We start from the raw sequence: 22,193 nt of genomic DNA on the forward strand, positions 1-22,193 counted from the left end.
GGGTCTGAGCCACCTAGGGCAGCGAATAAAAACATAATTGAAACCAATGGACCCCAAAATAGCAAATACCCGCACCTAATTGACCTGGGTTATGTTAACCTGGTGGCTTTCACCTTTGGTCTCCATGTCATGTCCCTCATCATTTACCTAATCAGTATTTTCATTACGCTGCGCCCATAGGCCATCGGTGGGCTCATTGGGCCATAAGGTAGCGCAGAGGTCACGCGCTTCGTCCCAGTCCTCATAACCACCATCAGAGCTATACATCATTAGAATAATTCTCTGAATGGATGCCACATGTACCATACCCAAGATCAAGGTTCTTCGGTGCCAGCATCCAAATCCTGAGAAGGATGGATGAAACAACCACATCATACGGCTTTCGAGCAGTCTTGCAGAAAGTCCATGTACCCGGCTTGCGAAGTATGAATGGTTCGTGGGCGTTTCCTCTAATCCCATTCAAGTATATGCCGTCCTCGGGGTCGTTGATCACCGGTGTGATTGTGTCTTCATCATCGGTTGGGCCGCTGAGAGGAACGCGGGCTTCTTTGATGATATTGGGGACGTCTTGGATGAGCTGATCCCAGGCCTTTTGCCATTCAGGTGTATCCCAGCCAATAATGGCGTAGTAGTGTGTGTAACTGTGTTCTTGTTAGCAAGTTCTGCTTTTTTTTTTATGATGGCTAAACTGACCCCATGACTGGAAGAGTGAAGAAATGGAAGTAGAAGTGGGAGGTTAAGGAACTTAGGAACTTAGGCAGCCGCAACCTTAAGAAGTCACATGCAGGTATCCATACATCAACATCTAATAGCCTGAGGTTTCAATATATTCATTGAAAACATGCAAACTTCACGTGAAGTTTTACATCTTATCTCGTTTGAGAAGAATCCAAATACAATCTTTAGAGTTCTATCAATGTCTCTTTGAACACTTCATCTTCATTCGCTTTCTAACTCAGAACTTTCTTTCAAGCTTTCACAGAGATGGCTGAAGTGAGAATTTTCGTCTGGGTAACCACCTAGGCAAGCCTGACACTACTGTACTAACATCTCCTCTCTTGTAGTCAACAGCTGATGAGCGGTGCTTGGCTCCAGAGCTCCGCCAGGCCGTTGATGACCTGAAAGCTGCTGTCCATTCTGCAAATTGCTGTCTAACTACCTTTCGCTTCCTGGACTCGTTCCCCCACCTCAGTACCCAACACCCGGAGATCCAAAAAGCTGTTGAAAAAGTGGCTCGGCTTGCACAGGACCAGGAGGAAAACACCAATCAGGCCGTGCAAAAAGCCCAAAGAACATTCGAAGCTCTGTCTCCTGAACACCAACATGGCTTGATGCAGTACTATGGGGAAGACCTCCGTTTCTACCTCGAAATCACCATTCCTCTGGGTCTATCACACACTCCCACCCCTCTCAAGGAATTCCAGGTGTTGTTATTTGACATTGAAAATTACCACCGTGCACTCGCCCGGGTACGTGGAGTGGAGGCGAACATTGCGGATATCTTTTTCGGGCTACCATCCATCCAACGACTGATGCGGGAAAATCGAGATGAAGAACTGCGACTGTTAGAACTACGCAGCTCGGCTGAGGTTCAACTGCGTAGGCAATTCTTTGCCTTGAATCGAGAGCATCAGGATATGCTCTGGCTATGGTATCAAGACTTTATGGGGATCAGTGGGATCCAGAGGGATGACAATGCGCAATACCCTTACTCGATTAGGACCTGAAAAGGAGATGACGGTATCCTAACGTGCAATCCTTGAAATACGAATGAGAAATAGGAATAATATTGACTGTGGCCATCTCTCTACCCTAGAGTCAAACACGTAATCCACCATGACTCAACCCCCCGTAATATAATTTTCACTCGTATTCCTAAGATGGTAGGTAGTATGAGGGTTAGACACTGCCAGACGAAGAAAAAGGTGCTTCACGAGTGGCTTGGCCTGTGGAAGGTAGTGAGCCCATCATGTGTAAGCAAATGTCTTTCTGACATGAAACAGGGAGCAATCGGCTTTTATTCAGGATACTGTATCTAGCAGCCTCTCCGGGTCTAGCATCCTTATTGATCCTGGCGTATCCACTACATCAAGCAACAACCAAGTCCTACTACATGTAATATGGGCATATAATATGTCTGAATACGCTAATGTCACACTAATATTTTATATTATTCTAGTTTTCGGCCGTCTACCTCGTTATAAAGCTAAAAGGGAAGAGAATACCTCGAAAGAAGACTTCTATAGTATCTAAGAATATCTAAAAGACCACTGAAAAGACCACTAAAAAGACCCCGGAAAAAACTATACAGGGATGTATAAGCCGATTCTTATTATACTTGCTATACTTGAGGGTTATAGGGAATTTTATATAAAAGATAAGGTTTGTGTCGTAATCCCAAAATCTGAAACCTCGGGACTGATACCTGACTCCGGTTCCTCTTCTTTCTTCAACCTCTCTAAAATGGAGCCTGCCAATAACCAGCTGGCTCGACCCCTAGCTGAAATTCGGTACACACGGGGCACAATTCATGTCTCGTGCGGGAACGATCGTTTGTGTTTGGCATATATGCATCCGTGGTATGCCTTCCTCCAAGATGTGCGCTTCATATTCCATGGGCACAATTTCAACCATGAGATTCCCCTCAACGACGAAACAGAACCAGACACTGTAGGGAACGAGTTAGGTCTCACTGGCAGGTTCGTCTGCAACCTATGTGATCCTGTCATCAAGGCAATCACCCCACTTCTCAACATGGCTGGTCTTACGTTTGCCGATATCCAAGCACTTGCATACACGGAGGACGTTATCCCAGATGTGTGTCTTGGGATTGTGAGTTCCAGGGCTAATATTGACAACGTTCTCATGGTTGGTGGAATAGAAACCCCGTGGACGACCCGGCTGCAAAATATGAGACTCAGTAACTTGGGGCATGCCCTGGGCAATGCATTCTTCCAAGGTTATTGCCTATCATTACATAAACAAATCCCATAGCCCTGGAGGGCTCGTAGGGCGTAAACGGAGAATTATTCTTATTCACAATAAAAATACTTATATCAATATGCATACTATGCGTACAATATTTCCTCTAAGAGCACGATGTCACATTACAGCTCGCCCTTGATGATATCGGCCGCACGCTCAGCAACCGCATACACGGTGCTCTGAAGGTGACCACAGACCTGGAAAGGCAAGACGGAAGCATCCACGACACGGACGTTCGAGGTTCCGTAAACCTTCAAGGATGAGTCGACGACACCACCAACCTCCTTGGGCATCATAGCAGCTGTGCTGATCGGGTGGAAGTTTGATCGGTCTAATCAGATGTCAACAAACCAATTCTCTCCAAAGAACTCTTAGCAAAACGAGGAATAAACTTACAGTTACCCTTGATGAAATCAGCCCAGCCATCGTCACCAGCATCAGCACCAACAGCAGACAGACCAGGGCTGGTCTCAGCACCAGCCATATCGGCAAATGGCTTGGTCTTGAAAACCTCACGAATAAACCGCGCTGCCTGCACCTGAGCCTCGAAATCAAAGTCGAGCATAAAGTACTTCGGGTCAATGATAGCCGCGGCCGTGGGGTCTGCAGAAGAGAGGTGAATGCTACCGCGAGAGAACGGAACAGACCCCCAGTATTCAGTGTCGTACATGGCTCCAAATGGCTCGAGCAAAATCTCCGCGACGGGAATACCATCCTTAAAGATCAGATCCCACTGGATCTTGAAGAATTGTAATAGGTCGCTGGCTTTGGTAATGTTACCGTTGGCGGAAGCAACCTGGGCTGCATATGCAGGGAGCTTGCGAAGAAGCTCGGCTCCAACTGCGGTAGAGTTGGGGAAGAGCTGGGCTGCAGAGGGGTAGGCGACGTAGTCGGCACTCTTGTCGCCGCCGTAGGTTGTCTTTGAGTCGAACTGGAGCCCGTTGTTCATTTGGTCCTGCAAGTTCTCGCCGACAGTTGGCAGGTTGATCTTGGTGGCGACTCCGTACTTGGAGAGAATGCTGTGAAAAGACGTATGGTAAGCTTTTATCAAATAATAAATGGCATGATACTCTAGCACTTACTCTGGATTTCCTACACCGGAAAGCTCAAGCAGCACGGGTGACTTCAGTGCGCCGGCAGCGAGAATTACCTCACAGGTAGCCTTCACGACGATGGTTGTGCCGTTGGAGAGAGTGACTTCGACACCATCTGCGGTGGCCTCGTTGCCATCCTTCCAGGTAAGCTTGTTGGCGTGTGTGTGGAGCCAAACGTGGAGATTGGTTCTGCTTTGGTAAGGATAATAGTAGGCACGAGCAGCATCCTCACGGATGTTGAGATCGGCATCAACCGTCTTGGGATACAGACTGTAACCAACCATATCTCCGCTGTTGGGGTCCCGGTTGTACGGAACAGGAACCTCGAGGTTCTGGTAGGTAGCATTCATTTTCTGAGCAAGACCATCATTCAACTGTGTTGAAGACCAGCCAACCTTCAAGGGCCCAGTAAATCCGTGGTATGCCGGATCGAAGGCAACACCCGATCCATCCAAGAAAGGGTATTGCGCCGGATCTTGCAATTTCTCGCTTTTCTTGAAGTAGGGGAGCATGCTCTTCCAGTTCCAGCCCTTGTTTCCAACAGTCTCCCAAGCATCAATCTGGGCTGCCTGGGCACGGAGGTACACCATGCCGTTGATGGTTGAGGTTCCTCCCAGTGCTTTTCCAGCGCGTACTGTCTGTGGGGCACCACCGGCATATTCTTGGCCTGTCGTTTTATAAGCCCAGTCAATTTCTGTACCGAAGGCTTTGCTGTATCCAAGAGTGTCGGTCACATTTGGGTTGTTATATACGGGGCCGCCCGCTTCGATCACGAGAACGGTGGTGTCCTTCTGCTCGGACAATCTGTTTGCAACAACAAGGCCACTGGTGCCACCCCCGACAATAACATAGTCATAAGTCGAGTATGAGTTGTGTGAGGCATGGGGAACTGCAGCTGCTAGTGGAAGCAGTGCAAGGCCGACGAGGCGCATGATTGATATAATTTTGATGAGAGAAGGCTCAACTGGCTGAGAGATACAGATCTTTCTTTAATTTTCTTAACAATTTGTGAGTCTACACGGATGATTTATACTTCGTCATGATATGCTTTGCAAGTATCGCAATCCACTTTTGTTTCAACGTGAAGAAAATCTTTGTCAGATCAGACAAATCTCAATATATGAACTACAAAGTACGAATTAGGAAAAAGAAGAAAAGAACAAACTTTCTACTAGGCATCCAATTGATTCACCGGGTAGTCTGACCACAGCCAAACGGGCTGGATTGGCGTTAGAAGACCGTTTCAATTTATTCTAAACCTTCTCGAATGTGGCTATATTACTTTTAAAAGGTTGTTACTCAGTTTTAGTCAGGAATCAATGGCATGCCGATCTTATTTTGTTTCAGAATATCCCCCGTCTCGGCATGCCGACCGGACTCCGGTCTCCGTGTCTCATCCTTGCTTATTCGAATGGTCACAAATCTCTTTAGCTTTTAGATGTGTTTTTTCTTTGCAATTCTATAGTTTTCTGGCTTGAGAACTTTAAATATAGTTTTGATCTGATAAAATAAACATGGCTAGGCTCCTATAGAATGTTAGGCCCCGAGTGGCCTACCTTAATTAAATTTAAATATATACAATATCGTGATTGGTGGGCAATCTATATAGAGAAAGAGATTGACTGTTATATTATTTCATATGCTTGTACTTAGACGAATATGCGACTTGGTCAATATCTTATTGAAAGAAATATTCATATATGCCCGGGCGAAGAGTTAGATTACTAATAGAACCCGCGTCAAGATAGACCTAATCCGCTTCATTGCAGATATCGTGGAGTCCACTGGCTCCATAGCTCAATGCCGGACATAAAATATTCCAGACCTTTGATATACATTTCCAGTTCATGTGTCAAGCTTTCTGTACAAATCTCATCGTTAGATTGCTTGAGAGCGACCTCCAATTCCCGACAATAGCTATACATCAGCCGCTTGCAGGCTGTATATGGTAGCCCTGTCTCGTTGGCAAAAATGTAAATGGCAGAGACTGGGTGGGCACCATCGGTTTGGTTCGCCTGGTGGACTTTCCATTCTCTCTCCCAGCTATAGATATCATTCATAACACTGAAATGCCGAAATGCAATGCTTTCCAAAGCTGCGGTCTTTTTAAGTTCATTGGGAGTGAGATACAGCTTGGCGCCAAATCTAATAAGAGCTGTGAAGAACCTAAATCGCTGTCAGTGCTCAACAATAATATCCGACCATGAACAGTAGTAACAATACATACGGTTTTCCCACGTCTATCTCCCTAAATTTTAGGTATGATCCGAGAGTATTTATTGTGGCCCTCTCCTCAGATGTCATGGCCTGCAGAAGTTGACAAAATCCATGGGCAACATCATTTGCGAGAGCCTCGTCCATACTTCGCATGGCCATAACAGTGTCGTGGAGCATCCACTCAAGGCAGATATGTCTGTCTGGGCTGGCTGTTCCAAGGGCAACTTTCATGACCCGGTCTCGATATGACAACATTTGTGTAAAGCTCATTTTTTCAAGTTGATCTATCTAGAAGGTCAATAAGCGTCCAAACCCAACTTCCAGCCTAGAGACACACCATCAATGAGTAAAGATAAGTAAAGCATCTTGCATGTCACATCAATGCGATCATCTAGCGTCAATGGAAAGGAGTGACTAAAGGCACGCGATAACCCAACACTAAGGAACCCCTTTTTCTCCTTCGCGCTAGCAAAGCTCCAATTGTTACCAAAATAAGGCTCAACCTGAGCCTGAATTTGTTCCCATCCTAGTGGATGGGTTTTGGATTCTAGTTGGCTCGCTGGAATCTCGCAAGGAACATTTTGTGCTGTCGAGTACTGCCTAGCCGATTTGTTTGTTGAGTACATATAGGGTGAAAAGGTCGGCCGATTGACAGCCAATACTACCTCGAATCGGCTTTCATTTTTCAATTGGTTCCAGATGCATGCCCTTTGAAGTCGAAACATCGCAACTTGTACATTCCAGCCGGATTTTCTTTGGTCTATCAATTGCCCATAACAGATAAAACAGAAGCGGATAAATTACGCACGGACCATCTAAACGTGATGTCACTCACATCAACCGTGGTCCATGTCACTCTTCTTTTTTACGCTTATCTCTAATTTGCCCTTGTACAACCACATCTTATTATATCATATTAGAATCACATATTGCTGGATGCGATACTGGAAATCAGTCATACCCATCTGATCACCGGCGTTTGCAAAAGAGGCCACCAGCTTCATACTAACATATGGTTCCAACTTCCGCTACTGCCAGCCATCAAAGCTCTCTGCAGGTGGCCCTACGGCGCCTCAGTGCAATTAAAGTAGACAGTGGAATATCTCCCAGCAATTCTTTGAGTCTCTCAACAAAGGCTGGAATCATGAGCACTCCATCAAAGAACTCACAACGTGCGCCATGGCGCGATCTCCTTGATTCTCATCTCAAACAAACACCTGGGTATGAATTCACCGTTGCAACAATTGGTTACAATGCTCAACAACGCCCTGTACCTCGCTTGCGGACTTGCGGCTGCCGTGGTTTCTTCCCAGAACTTGAGCTCCACGCTAAAGGCCAGGAAGCTATGGATCAGCAGGTGGAAGGTGGTGGTAATCCACCCATATTCGAAAGTGACATGCTGTCATTCACCACAGATGCTCGGATGGAAAAGCTTCCTCAACTGGAGTCCTCAGGACATGCGATTGAGGCTGTGTTCTGGCTGAAGGGTCTCATGACTCAGTGGCGCATCAAGGGGACGGCATATGCAATTGGCGACCCAAGTGGAGAAGATGCACAGCAAGAGAAGACATCCCGAACCGAGATACGAAAGGCATTGAGGGTGAAAGGGGATACTGACAGTGATATTGTGAAGTGGACATGGGAAAATGCTGTCACTAAGTACTTTGCAAACCACTCCCCAATCGCAAGAGGTACGTTGTTTCTAAGTTTGTTACTGGCTGCAAGTGTTTTTATTCATACATTGCCCTTATTATAAATTCACAAGCCATGATGCCTGTCATCACCAGCGCATACTGACTGGGGATCTAGGCTCTTTTCGAAATCCTGCTCCTGGACAACCCAGATCCTCAGCACCCAGCCAACCAGATCTCAAACTGGGTCAAGAGGTTTTGGACCTCCATGACCCTGTTGCACGGTTGAATTTCCGAGTTGTGGTCATTTGCCCAGAGGAGGTTGAGCGTTTAGATCTTACTGATCAAGAGAATTGCAAAAGATGGAACTGGACATTGATTGATACAAAGGAGGGCTCTCAGTGGAATGAAGTTGAGCTGTGGCCATGATTCTACCAATAGTACTTGAAAGATGATTGTTATACACAATTGGAGGAGCTTGTATCCAAAAAAGAATAGGTCACCGCTGCCTTGGTTTGATATTTGTATGACACTACCTACCTATATATGCTAGATATGCTCATCTTGGGTAATAATGTTCCGTGTCTATAGGTATCAGTGGAAAATCTGTGAAAAGATCTTAAGTATCATGTTTGTAGTTTCCATGGGGTTTGTGTTGGAAGCTGCGTCGCGTGGCTGGGATTCCCAATTTGCTTGGTTTGACGTGTTGTCGTGTTGTCGTTTTGATTTATGGCTGTCGCATGCCTGAAAGAACCTTCACTTCTGCCAACTCGTCGCAACTCGCCGGCAGCGATTAATACGCGTCACACGCACGACAAATACCTTTCACTTCTCAATTAATCCCATCTCATTAGCAAACGTGAATTCCCTCAAACCTCATCTTTTCATCCACCTTATTCTATCATAATACTCACAGCCAGCACGTTCAAACAGTGTTTGACACCAAGATGTCTAGAAATAATCGTCCCTGTGCTAACTGTAAGGCCAAGAAGAAGCGGTGCACCCACCGTAACCAACCTGTCGAGGTCACCGAGGCTGAAGACGTTCCAGCCATCATGTCTCCCTCCGATCCCGCTGTTCCCACCCCTGCTCCCACTCCTGCTCCCACTCCTGCTCCTGCTGCTGTCTCTGCCGCTGTCCCTGCCCCCGGTGCTGCCACCCGGGGACGCCGCAAGGCAGCTGAGGCAGCTGTAGCTGCTGTAGCTGCTGTGGCCGCTGAGGCCAACCCCGAGGTACGTGACATAGATTTCTGACTTTTCTTTAGGTCTGTCACGCTAATACATGGATGCAGGAGATGAGCTCTGCCCCCGCCGACTCCAGCGACGAGCTTTCTTCCGTGCCCTCCGAGGCCGAGCAGAAGCCGGTGGTCAGGAAATCCACCAAGCGTGGTCGCCGTGTCAAGCCCACCGCGAAGTCTCAGGTCGAGGTCCCTGACTTCCCCGCCGACCCTGTTCAGGCCGCCTGCACCATGTCCGTCCACAAGGTCTGGGCCCGCAAGCTTGAGGCCAACCTCGAGGAACTCGAGAAGAACATGGAGGCCTTCGATAAGGCTCACCGCGCTACCATGGCCTCTGCCAAGGAGGTCCAGCGTACTGTCGCCGGCTGGATGCAGACTTGGGCTGCCACTGGTCGTTAAGTGTTGTTAACGTTCACCGTCGCACCTTCCAATGTCTTGCTCCTGATTCCTGTTCTCATGCTTTGGAAGTGAATATTTCTGAGATGTTGTTCTCGTGGGGGGATTCTACTGGTTTGAGGAAATTCTTCGTTCCCTGATATGGGATGTGCTCGACCAGGCTCACGTGGCAGGCCACGTGAGCCTGGGTCAGCACCCATGGATTGGTTTGTTTTGTTTGTCGGTGTCATTCGACACCTTAATCCATGGAATTTCGAAGTCGTCTCGTTCCCTGTAAACATCCCTATGAATCCGATATGTAATTCGTAGGCTATAATGATTTGCCTTTCCCAATCTTGGATAGTAGAACCCCCTTTGAGATCTATGTTATAAGTTATAAGTTACCAAACAAGGGCTCAGCATGAATTCGGTCCTATGCTAGACTTAAGAAACTCCAAAATGAGAATGTTTGAAAATTGTCGAGTCTGGACCTTAATGTTGTACAGGGAAGTCCCCTGTACGGAGTACAGTGAAGTTGACAATACCGCCAATACTTTGGATTTACACCGATCAACCAATCACAGTTGGCCATCAAGTAGTGGGATCCCCCGGGGGGCCCAACCACGGACTCTCCCGTAAGTTCCGCGGGATCGTCCGGGTGTTGTCCCCATTTTTTGGTATTTGACTTTCAACAATACAACTCGTATTTCCTTATGGTCCCCGAGTTCCCCGTTTGGTCCCCGAGGCCGTTTACGTGTCAAACCTTTCTTAGGAAAGGTACCCGTTCATATCAACAGGGTCCTCAAATCTACAACATAGAGTCCTTTTTTTTTTTTTTCTACATATACGGAGTATGTAATTCAATATGGCTCTTGCTCTTTGGTTGCTAGGAGACCTAACTTTCCGAGGAATGGGTGGCTTGGGAGTATTTAGATCATATGTTACACATTTTTTTCGGATTTGTTATCACTAAATAGAAGCTAAGGTAGTGTAGAAAGTCTGATGAAAAAGATAGCCAACTGACACATGCAGCTATCCTATTTTCACCGGAGAAGACAGTCCAATTACATATAAATCTTGAAATGCAGTTAGCCCTAGGACGGGCTATCAAATACGGGGGGGTTTCGTACTAAAACTGCCTAGCCCCCCCCCCCATATATAAATTTATAATTTAGTATGATCCACCAAACAAAGTATTTACCATACCATTACCATTATACCATTACCAAGTCTTCAATTTCTCTTTTCTTTCTGTTTTTCCCCCCCCCTCTGCTTCACCGTCACTTGCATTTGTGTCGCAGATCCTCCAAGGCTATTCAACGGGTTACTAAAGAAACCCATCTCTCCTTTTCCCGCCTTTGTCTCTACCCTGACGATTCCGGTCGAACTCACGATTTACGACGAAACGACCACCGGAACTCTAATACTTTGTTTAAATTTGAATGCGCACTAAGGGATATTTGTTATGGCCATGACAATGGATGCTTTAGGGGCCTTCACCCACATGAAAGACAACATTCCTACATGGATCACCCGCGTTTCAGAGCTTGCTACACACACACATAAGAAACACAATGAATATTCTGAAGCTTACAGACGCCATGCAAACTTGAAGCCTCGCCGACGGAAAAATAGCTCAGTTTGCTCCATTCATGCCGATGAACTCGTTCCGATCGCACAGAGAAAGACTCCCAGCCCAGAGCCTACGGAGACACAGGATGCGCCCGAGCAAGGTCAACGTTCAGGTCGCAAGCGCACTACAGATGAGGCCCCATCAGTCGAATCCAATGAACGACACGCCTTGGTAAGCACACGGCACAATGTCATCATCGAATATGATGGTCATACACAACAGACACTCGAAGCAATTGTACGGGATATCGGGATTGCCAGGAACAACATCAGACGGGGCCAGATGGCATTGATGCCGCGTACAGGGCTGCGTGCGGGCTTGTTGAGCAAAGGCATGAATCTACCAAGTTCACTGGGACAGGCAGGGCCACTTGCTTCTGTTCGCAGCACCCGGACTACAACTGGACTTGTCGGTGTCTCTGGAACCGGCGCACGAAAAGACTCTGCTTTTGACTTTGCCGACAAACAACTGGAACTTGCCCATTCGCTTTGCGAGACGGCAGCTTATCAAGTCCTTCGATCTGGCGACTGTGGGACGGAACTGGACGGTGTGGAGGAGAAGTTTAAGATGCTACTCGAGGCGGCTATCAACGAGGTCAACCGTATCACGGCAGAAAAGAAACAGCAAGAAGAACAAGAAGAACAGCAAGAAAAAGAAGGTCCCACCGAAGAAGGACCGCCCGAACCGGCCCCTACCCCCTCTGCGGCGCGACTCGCCACGGTTGCTGCCATTGCTACGAACAAGTCCTCAATGGCCACGTCAGGCGCCATTGAAGTGGATGATAGTTCATCTATTTCGGCTGAGTCGATTGACCTATCTGCATTCCGATCCACTCGATTCCGAGTCTAAAAACCCTGGCACAGCCAACACTTGACCTTATATTAGCGATTTAGCGTGTGTTGAAACCCTCCCAGCAAACCCATTACAGCCAGTTGATCCTTTTGAACTGTTGAGATCCCCATTTCTTTTTTCTTGGGCCTTTTTTTTTGGACATTTCTGCATCTTTGCGTTTCGATTTGCAGCTACGGGAGCGCACATACCAATTTTATCATTCATTCCCTTTGCGATTCATATTCTACTACTTACTATCTTTGACATATTCCGATGCCATTGTTTGGGATACCTATCTCCTGTCTGTCTCTTGCATCAACTCATGACTCATTCCCGGGGGAACACGGCGTTGGGACTGGGCGTTTTCATTTATTTATCTCTCTGTTGCTCTGCGTTACAGCCATTCTCAGTAAATATTTATGGCAGGAATTTGACTTTCCAGGAATTCAGCTTTGTTTTGCATATTGTTGTAGTCTACAAAGAATTGTATGTCAAAGACGTAACGGCAACATTCCACCAATTGTAAGTTCTTAAGGTATAAATGAATTTTAGTTCTTTTGTCTTCACTTCCCTGTAATAATCCTTGTTATATTGGTAATTTCCCAAGGGCCGTTGCTGCTCCCGAGACGGCAAGGCAACGGGATGCATGTCTTTCTCACTTGCCAAGCAAATGAACCCACAGGGATGAGCTCCGTTGTGGGGTCCGGGGGCCATTGATACCCAACCTTCCCGGTTCAGTAAACAGTCTGTTCTAGTGTGGATTACTCCGTATAGGTGGGGGCCATAGAGAAAACTTCAACTTGTGTACGGAGTATTCCGTACTTTATCTATATCCCACGTGTGACCAGATCTTCCTTGTTCACCACGGACATCCCGGCTGTCGGTGGCAATCTCCTGATATCCTCAATGTGTTTCGTATTAAAGTATAGCGGTACTATCTTCAATGATGTGCACACAGTACGGAGTATGCAGGTATATGCATGGCATATGCTACTACGGAGTATGAAGTACATTCTAAGATATTACTCCGTAAACGGACCTACTTTGTGCGTACAGAAACACAATGTATGTATGCATCTTTCTACCTGCATTTGTTCAAGGAAGTTTAACAAGGCATATTATGTGGCACCGGACGCTAGATGGGAGGCGTTTTTTTTAGTACAGGGTGTGCGTGGACATGATATTATCATGGTCTAGACACATATTCCGTCGATCATGAATATGGCAGTTGGAATAATATATATTATGATGGCTTCCACCTGGCAGGATGCATGTGCAGGGGTTTCTTACACAAAAGTACATACATCCCTGAACACAGCTTCTGATTATTTCTGTCTTATATGTTGTATTCCTTCTCATTCCAACCTTCCTAAACTGGGGAAACAGTTGTCTCACCTTAGAGTCAATATAGTAGAAACAATATATTAAGCTTGATATCCAAGCTCTTATTTTAATATTCTGTACTCCGTACGGAGTACATACGGAGGACAATATCCTCCTATAAATTCGTCCGTAAACCCCACTCTCAGCCGTCTTTTTACCTTCCCCTTTTGGGTGAGACGGATATTTATTCCTTTCTGACAGAAAAGTCCACAGAGAACGGATTTGAGCTTTTCTCCGTTTGTCTTCTATGCGAAATATATCTCCGTGTACAACATACGGAGTAGCACCCCTTAATAGGAGAGAGATCAGCTAACAAAAACAAAAGTGCAATTACAAGTATTTTTTAAAGTATTTTAATTTTGATTTGTATTTTTTTTAAAAAAAACTCTCACCCCCCACTAACCAGAATTGACAGGTGTCAAGCCATTGCGGTATCCTACCGGGAGCTAATTAGTTTTTCAAGGATGTCTTACGCTTGGCCCTTGAAAAATTCACAAGGATATGAATGAGGCGTATATCCTATATTAAACTCCTGCCCTCCTAGGCAAGAGTGCCGTAGGATTTTAGGGGAGAATCTTACGATTTCAATTGTTTCAGAGAAGATGTGTGTCAAATTGTGGCATTGTCAAATCTCGCTTCCAAAAGGTTCGTACAACATATATTCTATATGTGTGGTACTCCGTACGTGGCATAGAATATGTAGGCAAAATCCACAACACTTGAAAGAAGCTTACTCCATATCTGTACTCCGGACTCCGTACCTGGAGTGGAAGGTGTTTTGGGATTAAATACGAGTATGAGTTGTAACAAAAACACGTATTGATGAGTCTTCACAAAAGTACATGTCACATGTATACCTGTACTTTTGTAATCATTCAACATTGAAGTATTTACTATTTATCAATGATATCCCTTCTACAACATACGATATGCTCTGTACACAGTACAATGAACATGCATCGGGAATAGAGAATCAGACCATTGACACTTTCTCAGTCCGGTAATTATGGTTCATTTATTGGTTTGATGGACCTGAGAAGAACTCTATGCAATAAGGTCTAGAGGTATATATATTTTGTAGCTTGAAGAGACAAATAAGGAATTGAAGCTTGATAGTCAAGTTCCATGGTCTCCTTAGGATAGTTCAGGACTCCAAACTATATCTTAAATACAATCACAGCTACAAGGTATGGAACAAGACATAGAAGTCTTACGATGATATGCCATTGGAATTTCTTGGCTCTCTGATCTCAAAAAAAAAAACTGGTTGAAATCTCTCTCTTGCAGTCAATTGATGTTATAAAAACAGTATAAAAAAATACAAAAGTTAATGCATTGACGGGGAATCGAACCCCGGCCACTACTTATCACATAATGGAAGAGTAGTATTCTACCACTGAACTACCAAAGCTGTTTTGTTGATTGGCCTTCCTTGTAACGTATTGTGACTTCTAGAAATAGGAATCATTGAAGTAAATCAGACTGCTATCAAGTTGAGTTCTCGTATATCTAGAAGGAAGGCATTGACAGAAATCATATATTTTCATTGGAATCTGATTAGGACGTTGAATTCCTGCCCTATCTAACATATGGAATAAACGGATATCATCACTCATAACCCCTTGCTCCTTGTCTTTAACCCATTGAAATGCCCAATATAGCCCAACCCTGGAAGACAGACAGTACAAAATAAGAAGAATAAAACAATCAAGAGACAAATACAAATGCACAACTTTGTCTCACATCTCGTCGAAGGCACAGTCGGGATGCATGACGAAAAGGACCTTTCCGTCATTCTGGGTGTTGTCGTCAGTCCCATCTGTGAGACCAGACCCGGAGATGCGCAACAGGATTTTGTCCTATAGAGTAAGTTGTTAGTGACATGTGACAGAGATTCATAGATATTGCCATAGCAAAGGAAGAGCGACTAACCTTGACCATGCGTTTCAAGACCTTGCCTGCCAGCTCGCGCTCACGCTCGTAATCCTCTGCGGTGTTGAGTTCACCCTCGATTTGCTCCAAGTACCAGAGTACAAGATCTTCTTGTTCGACACCCTCGCCCGAGTTCACCTCGTCCTCGTTTACCCGCTTGACGATCTGGTTAAGGATCTTGGCGTACTTGTCATAAGTGATCTTAGTCTTCTGGCGTTCCGCCGGAGCAGGAGCTTGAACAGGTTCTGCGAAGTCGCGCATAGGGCTGTCACCCTCGTTGTCGCCATCGGCCATTTCCTGGTCGTCATCGGCGTGAGTGGTCTGAGTAGGGATATCATCGTCTTCAATCTCAACATCATCTTTCTCAACAGTCACGATACTCTGGCGGAGGAGATCATATGCCTCGATGACGAACTTGGGAACAATCTCCTCAACACAGTTGGCCTTGGCGACAGCCTCAGACAAACGGATCAAAGACTCCAGCTGACGAACGGTGATACGGTATGAAGAGCGGCCAATACCTCCCTGGGCGTCATTGGAGCGCAGCTCCTTGTATTTCTCGACCAGCAGTGCTTTTGCTTCTTCAGTGAAGACGGGGCGGAATGTGCGTGCGAACCGGATGTAACGCTGCAATTGTTCTGTGCTCAACTCGGGCTCAACGGCCTCGTCACGGTTCATGTGCACGTTGACAATGTGTTCGGCCAAACTGCGGTCAACAGACTCCTTTGGATCATCGCGAATAACAAAGAACACATCGAAACGACTCATAATAGGGGCACTGAAGTTCAAGTTGTTCCGAAGAGTTTGCTTCGGGTCGTATCGACCATTAACGGGATTAGCGGCAGCGAGGATGGATGCGCGGGCATTGAGGGTGGTATGGATACCAGCCTTGGCAATAGAGATTGTCTGCTGTTCCATGGCTTCGTGAATAGCGACCTGGTCGGCGATATCCATTTTGTCGAACTCGTCAATAGCACAGATACCACCACCGTTCTATATGGAGAATGTTAGCGATGAACCCACACTCTTAGTTTGAGCCACATCTGGAACATACCGCAAGCATCAGAGCACCAGCTTCAATGGTGAACTCGCCTGTCTCAGGATCCTTGACAACTGAAGCGGTCAAACCAGCTGCCGAAGAGGCTTTACCACTGGTGTATACTGCACGAGGATGCAACGAGCAGACGTATCTGAGGGACCTTGTTAATAACTAATTTCTATGTGTGAGGAGTTGGCGAGACTTACTTCAAGAACTGACTCTTACTGGTTGACGGATCACCAACAATACAGATGTTGATATCGCCACGAAGTTTCAGGCTCTCAATCGATGTCGACTTGCCAACACCACCAATCAACTGCAAAAGCAGACCCTTCTTGATTTGACGATGACCCCAGATCATGGGGGCAATCGAGTCCACAAGTCGGGAGTAAATATACTCGGAGTGCACTAGTCGCTTGAGATCCTGGACTTCAGCCGGTGTTAAGCTCTGCAGAAAAGCTTCTTGGGCTGATTCATCGGGAATATCCTCATCCTGGTTCTGGTTCAGGGATGCCAGGATATTATTTGACTGGCCACTCAGCTGCTGCTCCGGCTTCTGGCCAGGAGTCGTCGTGTCTGGGGTAACCATGCAAGAAAGGAAGGCCAGACGGTAAGTCAGATCGCGGACACCCAGAGACTTCAATCCAGAGACTCCGCTACCACCGGCCTCGTTACCGCGGAAGGAATTGTTATCGCGGACGGCCTCAGGGCGCACACCAGGAAGACCCAATTGGCTGACATCAGGAACGACAATCAAAGTGCCCGTAAAGACGCAGCGTTCACCGGCCTTAGCGCGATCGACCATCTCACCACGCAAGATGACATCCATTGTGCGTGGCATACTACCAGTCGGGATTTCATGTGATGATTCCTGGAGCTTGACCTTTTGCCAATCGACAAAGGTGCTCTTTCCGATATCCAGGCGCCATCCCACGCGATTGCCGCAGGTATCATTCGGGCACTCTGTTGGCTCCGTATATCTGAAAGTCTGTTCAATATTCGGGACAACAGTCTTGCAACCTTCACAAATAAAAGTTCCCAGCGACAATTCTGGTCTGACCTCTGAAGTTCTTGTGACGGTTCCAGAGACAGAAAGCAATTTTCCAATCTGATTCGTCCGAAGTTGACGTAGTCTGGAAACCAAAGGCAGGTTGTAAAATGCAAGGGCAAACAATTTGTCAGTTTGCTGGTGGCGAGTCTTCTCACGAATCTGACGCTCGAGGTCGGGGTTGTCTGAAACGCCTGCATATGCGGAGGCAACGGAGGTACTGGCTCGCGAAGAGGTGCTAGCGGTCATTCGGTGGGAAACGAAGTATTCTGGTTCATACTTCGCGATAAGATTGTGTAGTCCCTTGGTGAGGAACGGTTGGAATCGATAGTATTGACCGGCAATGGCATCCGCCAGGACGGGATTAAGGATATGTGTGAAATCAACGTAGAGAGTGGACAGCTCGAATTTCTTCATCCCCTTGATCTGAGCGATATAATACTTGTCACTAAGAAACTCTCCTGATGAGGGCGGTGCAGAAGATGAGGGTTCATCGATGTATGACTCGAGCAGCTCTTCAAATGCCTGTTGAACTTTCTCTGCCGCCTCGTCGACCACCGGCGGGGGACCCGCGGCATATGGATTCCGCATACGGCTGACTGTCGAACTTCCCCCTCCGACTACTTGGTCATCCGGAAAGGCATTCATATCACTCATAGGGCCATTGCTCTCCGAGCGTCGGGAACTGGGTAGATTGTCGGATCGGAGGTTCTCACGAGAAGGCGCAGAGCCTAGCTCGGACTGAATCACGGCATCGAAAAGGGAAGACATGGCAAAGAGCTAATGGCCCTGAAAATGGCCAGTATTAAAAAAATGGTACTAAGCTCTCACGTCTTGAGAGGGGAAAAAAAAGGAAATGTGGAGAGATGATATCGTAGACTCAATTTGCTATCTTAGTTTTTCGTGGGTCTCCTTCGCGGGTCTCCTTGGGCAACTAAGGCGCGACGCGAACGCGTCTTCGGAAAAATAGTTGATCCCACACCGACGCGTTAAGTGGTTTCCTTATATAATCGTCTACACTAATCCCATTTAGGTAATAGGTTTTCTTCATCTTCACTGCAAATAACATTCTGTGTTTTGCTTAGCGCCCCCACTATCGTTCCTATGAGGCGCACAAAACGTCAGCCCTCGGGTTTTCCCGAGGTTATGGCTTGATGTTTCTTCTAAATCCCGAAACAAGTTCACCTTGCATATGGCTATCAATAAGCGAACAGGGTAATATTGAGAACTGCAGGTTTAGTTCTCGTTTTAGCCTGAATTATTTGTCAATCTTAATATAAGAACTAGTTATAGATTTTAAGTGGGCTTCGGGTCGAGGGCTTGCGGTCTTATATCCTTATTTGTCATATCCGCGAGTGAAAAGGGGGTCTTGATTTGATATATCCCACATCCCGGGTACTACTCTGTACTTCGGTATACAACGTAATATATACAACATATTTGAAATGAAGTACTCCGTGTGTACTCCGTGAATCCAAGGCTATTTTTAAGTATGCGTATTCCGTATGGAGTAACTATGTTTTATAAGCAAGATATTAATAATTTTAGTTAATTTGTAATATACCATGTACCTTTCTTTGTACTCCGTACACCCTAAAGGTTAAGTCCTAATGAAACTCTCGGCTTTTAACCTACATAAAAGTACCAGTTCATGCTTGTCGGACATATGTATGCTTATAGTCGGTTTAATTAATTGCATCGGGGCAAGTTTATCCATTGGGTAAATGGTTGACACTTGGCGCTTATATAAGAACATCTCCCCCCCCGGGGTGCCCGCACTCGAGCATCTGAAACCCCGTTATTCCCTACCGGGGAATTATATCCCCCTCGCATTGTATTGCTTCGTAAGTTAAACTATTCTGTGCTAGCGTGTTTTCTTCAGCTTTCTTTGCATATTCTCCATGACCTGACACTATCATGGCATAGAACTTGTTTGTCTTGCGATGGTTTCTTTCATATCCCGAGTCCTTGGCTGGAGGAATCTTGGTGACCATCGGTTGGTTATGCAGCTTTAACTGCTTCACTGTGTCGACAAAGGAAATTTATATTCTCGCCCGACATGTCTGAAAACGAAAAGCGGTTAGTATCGACACTGACCAGGCCAAGCGCCGTGTCGTCGGGCCCGTCTGACACGGGTGCATCGGGTATGCCTCCTCCCGTCTTCACCAGCAGGGTCTCAACTTGCACAAATCAGCTAAAGCTTCTTAAATAGCACCATCAACCTCTAGTCCTCCAATAGCTAAACCCGGAAGGCGACGACGCGCCGCCGAATCGAAGAACAAATCCTCCAAGACTCAACACTTCTACTTTGTTGATCAGAACTCGTCATCCAAAGAAAAACGCGCTCATGTTATGCGCCACCATGTACAGGAAAAAAGGAAACAACGCAAAATGTCGGGAACACTCTCGACAAAGCAAATCCCAGATCATACCTCGTATTCACCAAAGAAAGAGGCAGGAAATGTTGAGACTCGACTTGAGTCGCCCCCGACAACTGTACAAAACTTCCCCCAAGGGGAAACTGCGGTATGGGAACCATTTTTCTCTAGTCAAGCATCTAGGCCACAGCCAAGGCTAGACTATCTTGGCGTTGGCTTAGCTGCAAATGATGATGGATTCAGATGCTAACGCTATCGTATTCTATAGCTTCAAATCAGATTCTCAAACATGAGGTCGGAACCATTTACTTCCACACTACCATACATCGGCTCCCCAATCACCATACTCGATGCTTCGCGAAGGGATCCGTTTGCCAGTCTCCCAATCCAATATGACAACAGTGATATTGAATTGGCTGACTATTGGAGGAACAAGTTGACATACTGGTCCGGGCAAAACCTTCACGTGAAAAACCAGATTTTCCGCACGGCTATGGGAAACCCTCTTTCATTCAAGGCAGTAGTGCTGTCATACTGCGCGCGGTGGAAAGCACAGCTATACAACATGGCTGACAGCACCGAAATTCAACGCCATGTTGGTCAAGCCGCGAAACTTATCGATGACGCGACCTCAGGCCCTGCGCTAATCAGAGTGGACGACCTTGCAATGGCCTTGGGTGGGATGGCCTTGCACGAAGGGCGCTTCGGGAGCAAGCAACTGGCCCAGATATATGTTGATCGCGCGGTTCAGGCTATGCGACCACGAACAGGAACCAATAAGCCTGTTGAAGTGTTTATCCACTATATCCGATATCTTATGATGCCAGAAGGCCTCGGGATCGGAATGGCTGAACAGGAATGGCTGATCACTTTTCTCCGAGGAGCCGAAGACCTCATGCGGCAACATAGCTCCCCCGAATACCTCCTCCAAGCACCATATAGACTCAAGGCTTTCCAGATGGAAAATCCTCTGTTTTCCCTACTTTCTAGTGGACCGCGACCCTCCCAAGTACCACATGAGTCGCGTGTATATGTGGTTCGTGACGCGCATACCCAAGAAGTCAGCCGAACGGCGGCGCTCATTTATATTACGGCTGCCCTGTGGGATTTCCAGGGGTCTCCAGAGAAGACCGACCGGTTCCTTCGCTTTTTATGTACTGCGACGAAACAGCACCATCTCGACCGTGACCCAGCTTGCGAAACCCTCTTATGGTTGCTGCTGGAGGAAGGACATGATTACGATTTACAAGACCCCGAACGTGGATGGTCCACTGGGGAGATGCTCAAGGCACACAAGCAACTACGGCCGGACCTACAATTCCAGTTTAATGAGATTCTCATGAGTTTCTTATCTTTTCAGACACCTATCCGCGGGGTTACTGATTTTGAAAAGGAGCTTCGACATTCTCAAACAAAATCTTTGATTTAATTCACAGCTGTTCCATATACGGTATCAAAGGCAGTGGGAATGTCTTGGCAGTCCTGGACCCGAGTACCAGGATAAGTCTAAGCGTCATTGAGTTCCAGTGGAGACTAAGGGGCAGGGCTATTTGGTGCCAGATTTTCAGATCATTTGATATTCTTCGCATCTATACGGAGTACTCCGTACATCAGAAAAAAAAAATAATTAATTAATTAAAGAATAAAATATTCAAATGTTGCCACATCAGAGATCGGGTCGCCATGAGTACCGAGCGCATGCGTAAACGCCGAGGTATCTCCACCGGAGCTAACCAGATACCACCCGTCGACGTACCGCGTCACCCACAGTTATCCACTACTTGTGAGATCAGATTGTGGTACAATTTGCCGTGACTCTTTAACGTTTAAGGTATATTGTACGGAGTACGGAGTAGGGTTTCATCACTTATCATCCATGATAGAGCCCGAAATCTTAAATGGAAGCTAACATTCATTGAGAGATATACATATGTACTATCATGGGGTACTTCGTACTCTATAAAGCTCTGTTGTCGTCTGAGGCGCAGCTGAGATTCAAGTTGTAGGTAAAGTTAGCGAGCCCTAAAATTGACAACACCCGATCCTCACTTCGACTCGCCAAGGGGTGCACATCTGGACCCACCGAACACACGGATGGTCAATAGTACACCCCACTAACCTTAGCGCCCTCTGTGGCCACAAATCCCGATCTTTATGTAGAAGGTATTGGTTCTAACTCAGATATGAGATTATCATTTGACGATCTCATGACTTGGAAATAGCGGGAATTGGCATGCAATGACACGACAGACAACAGTTGAAGCAAACAAAGCAGAAAGTGAAAAAAAGCAATATAGAAAAGAAAAACAACATAAAGGACACCTCGTGTCCTTCCAGACTGGGACATTGATCTGTGGAGACACAATATACATGTACCCCTGGATTCCCTAAGGACCAAAGATTAAATTCT

General features: G+C 46.4%; 9 protein-coding genes across 9 annotated transcripts; 6 read left to right on the forward strand and 3 right to left on the reverse strand.

The window, feature by feature from the left end:
- Positions 1–147: 147 nt before the first annotated feature.
- Positions 148–698, reverse strand: PGRI_010080 (uncharacterized protein; the record flags this gene model as incomplete). The annotated part of the gene is made up of 3 exons (XM_040788721.1): positions 148–259; positions 309–641; positions 694–698. 3 exons carry the CDS (start codon positions 696–698, stop codon positions 148–150), a joined length of 450 nt encoding a protein of 149 aa, XP_040652493.1.
- A 286-nt stretch (positions 699–984) lies between these two features.
- On the forward strand, positions 985–1,727 carry PGRI_010090 (uncharacterized protein; the record flags this gene model as incomplete). The annotated part of the gene is made up of 2 exons (XM_040788722.1): positions 985–1,011; positions 1,065–1,727. 2 exons carry the CDS (start codon positions 985–987, stop codon positions 1,725–1,727), a joined length of 690 nt encoding a protein of 229 aa, XP_040652494.1.
- Positions 1,728–2,463: 736 nt separating this feature from the next.
- Positions 2,464–2,994, forward strand: PGRI_010100 (uncharacterized protein; the record flags this gene model as incomplete). Its single annotated transcript, XM_040788723.1, has 1 exon — positions 2,464–2,994. The coding sequence occupies one exon, from the start codon at positions 2,464–2,466 to the stop codon at positions 2,992–2,994; it is 531 nt and encodes a 176-aa protein (XP_040652495.1).
- Positions 2,995–3,107: 113 nt separating this feature from the next.
- PGRI_010110 (GMC family oxidoreductase) lies at positions 3,108–5,011 on the reverse strand (the record flags this gene model as incomplete). The annotated part of the gene is made up of 3 exons (XM_040788724.1): positions 3,108–3,316; positions 3,382–4,004; positions 4,068–5,011. 3 exons carry the CDS (start codon positions 5,009–5,011, stop codon positions 3,108–3,110), a joined length of 1,776 nt encoding a protein of 591 aa, XP_040652496.1.
- A 2,429-nt stretch (positions 5,012–7,440) lies between these two features.
- On the forward strand, positions 7,441–8,356 carry PGRI_010120 (uncharacterized protein; the record flags this gene model as incomplete). The annotated part of the gene is made up of 2 exons (XM_040788725.1): positions 7,441–7,987; positions 8,106–8,356. 2 exons carry the CDS (start codon positions 7,441–7,443, stop codon positions 8,354–8,356), a joined length of 798 nt encoding a protein of 265 aa, XP_040652497.1.
- Positions 8,357–8,874: 518 nt separating this feature from the next.
- Positions 8,875–9,563, forward strand: PGRI_010130 (uncharacterized protein; the record flags this gene model as incomplete). Its single annotated transcript, XM_040788726.1, has 2 exons — positions 8,875–9,159; positions 9,219–9,563. 2 exons carry the CDS (start codon positions 8,875–8,877, stop codon positions 9,561–9,563), a joined length of 630 nt encoding a protein of 209 aa, XP_040652498.1.
- A 1,453-nt stretch (positions 9,564–11,016) lies between these two features.
- PGRI_010140 (uncharacterized protein) lies at positions 11,017–12,021 on the forward strand (the record flags this gene model as incomplete). The annotated part of the gene is made up of 1 exon (XM_040788727.1): positions 11,017–12,021. The coding sequence occupies one exon, from the start codon at positions 11,017–11,019 to the stop codon at positions 12,019–12,021; it is 1,005 nt and encodes a 334-aa protein (XP_040652499.1).
- A 3,104-nt stretch (positions 12,022–15,125) lies between these two features.
- PGRI_010150 (MCM DNA helicase complex subunit MCM6) lies at positions 15,126–18,176 on the reverse strand (the record flags this gene model as incomplete). Its single annotated transcript, XM_040788728.1, has 4 exons — positions 15,126–15,245; positions 15,319–16,311; positions 16,373–16,508; positions 16,564–18,176. The coding sequence occupies 4 exons, from the start codon at positions 18,174–18,176 to the stop codon at positions 15,126–15,128; spliced, it is 2,862 nt and encodes a 953-aa protein (XP_040652500.1).
- A 1,288-nt stretch (positions 18,177–19,464) lies between these two features.
- Positions 19,465–21,212, forward strand: PGRI_010160 (uncharacterized protein; the record flags this gene model as incomplete). Its single annotated transcript, XM_040788729.1, has 3 exons — positions 19,465–19,549; positions 19,618–19,931; positions 20,052–21,212. 3 exons carry the CDS (start codon positions 19,465–19,467, stop codon positions 21,210–21,212), a joined length of 1,560 nt encoding a protein of 519 aa, XP_040652501.1.
- Between the last annotated feature and the right edge of the window lie 981 nt (positions 21,213–22,193).

The sequence above is a fragment of the Penicillium griseofulvum genome (genome assembly GCF_001561935.1).
Source record: "Penicillium griseofulvum strain PG3 chromosome Unknown contig_79, whole genome shotgun sequence".
Taxonomy (NCBI): domain Eukaryota; kingdom Fungi; phylum Ascomycota; class Eurotiomycetes; order Eurotiales; family Aspergillaceae; genus Penicillium; species Penicillium griseofulvum.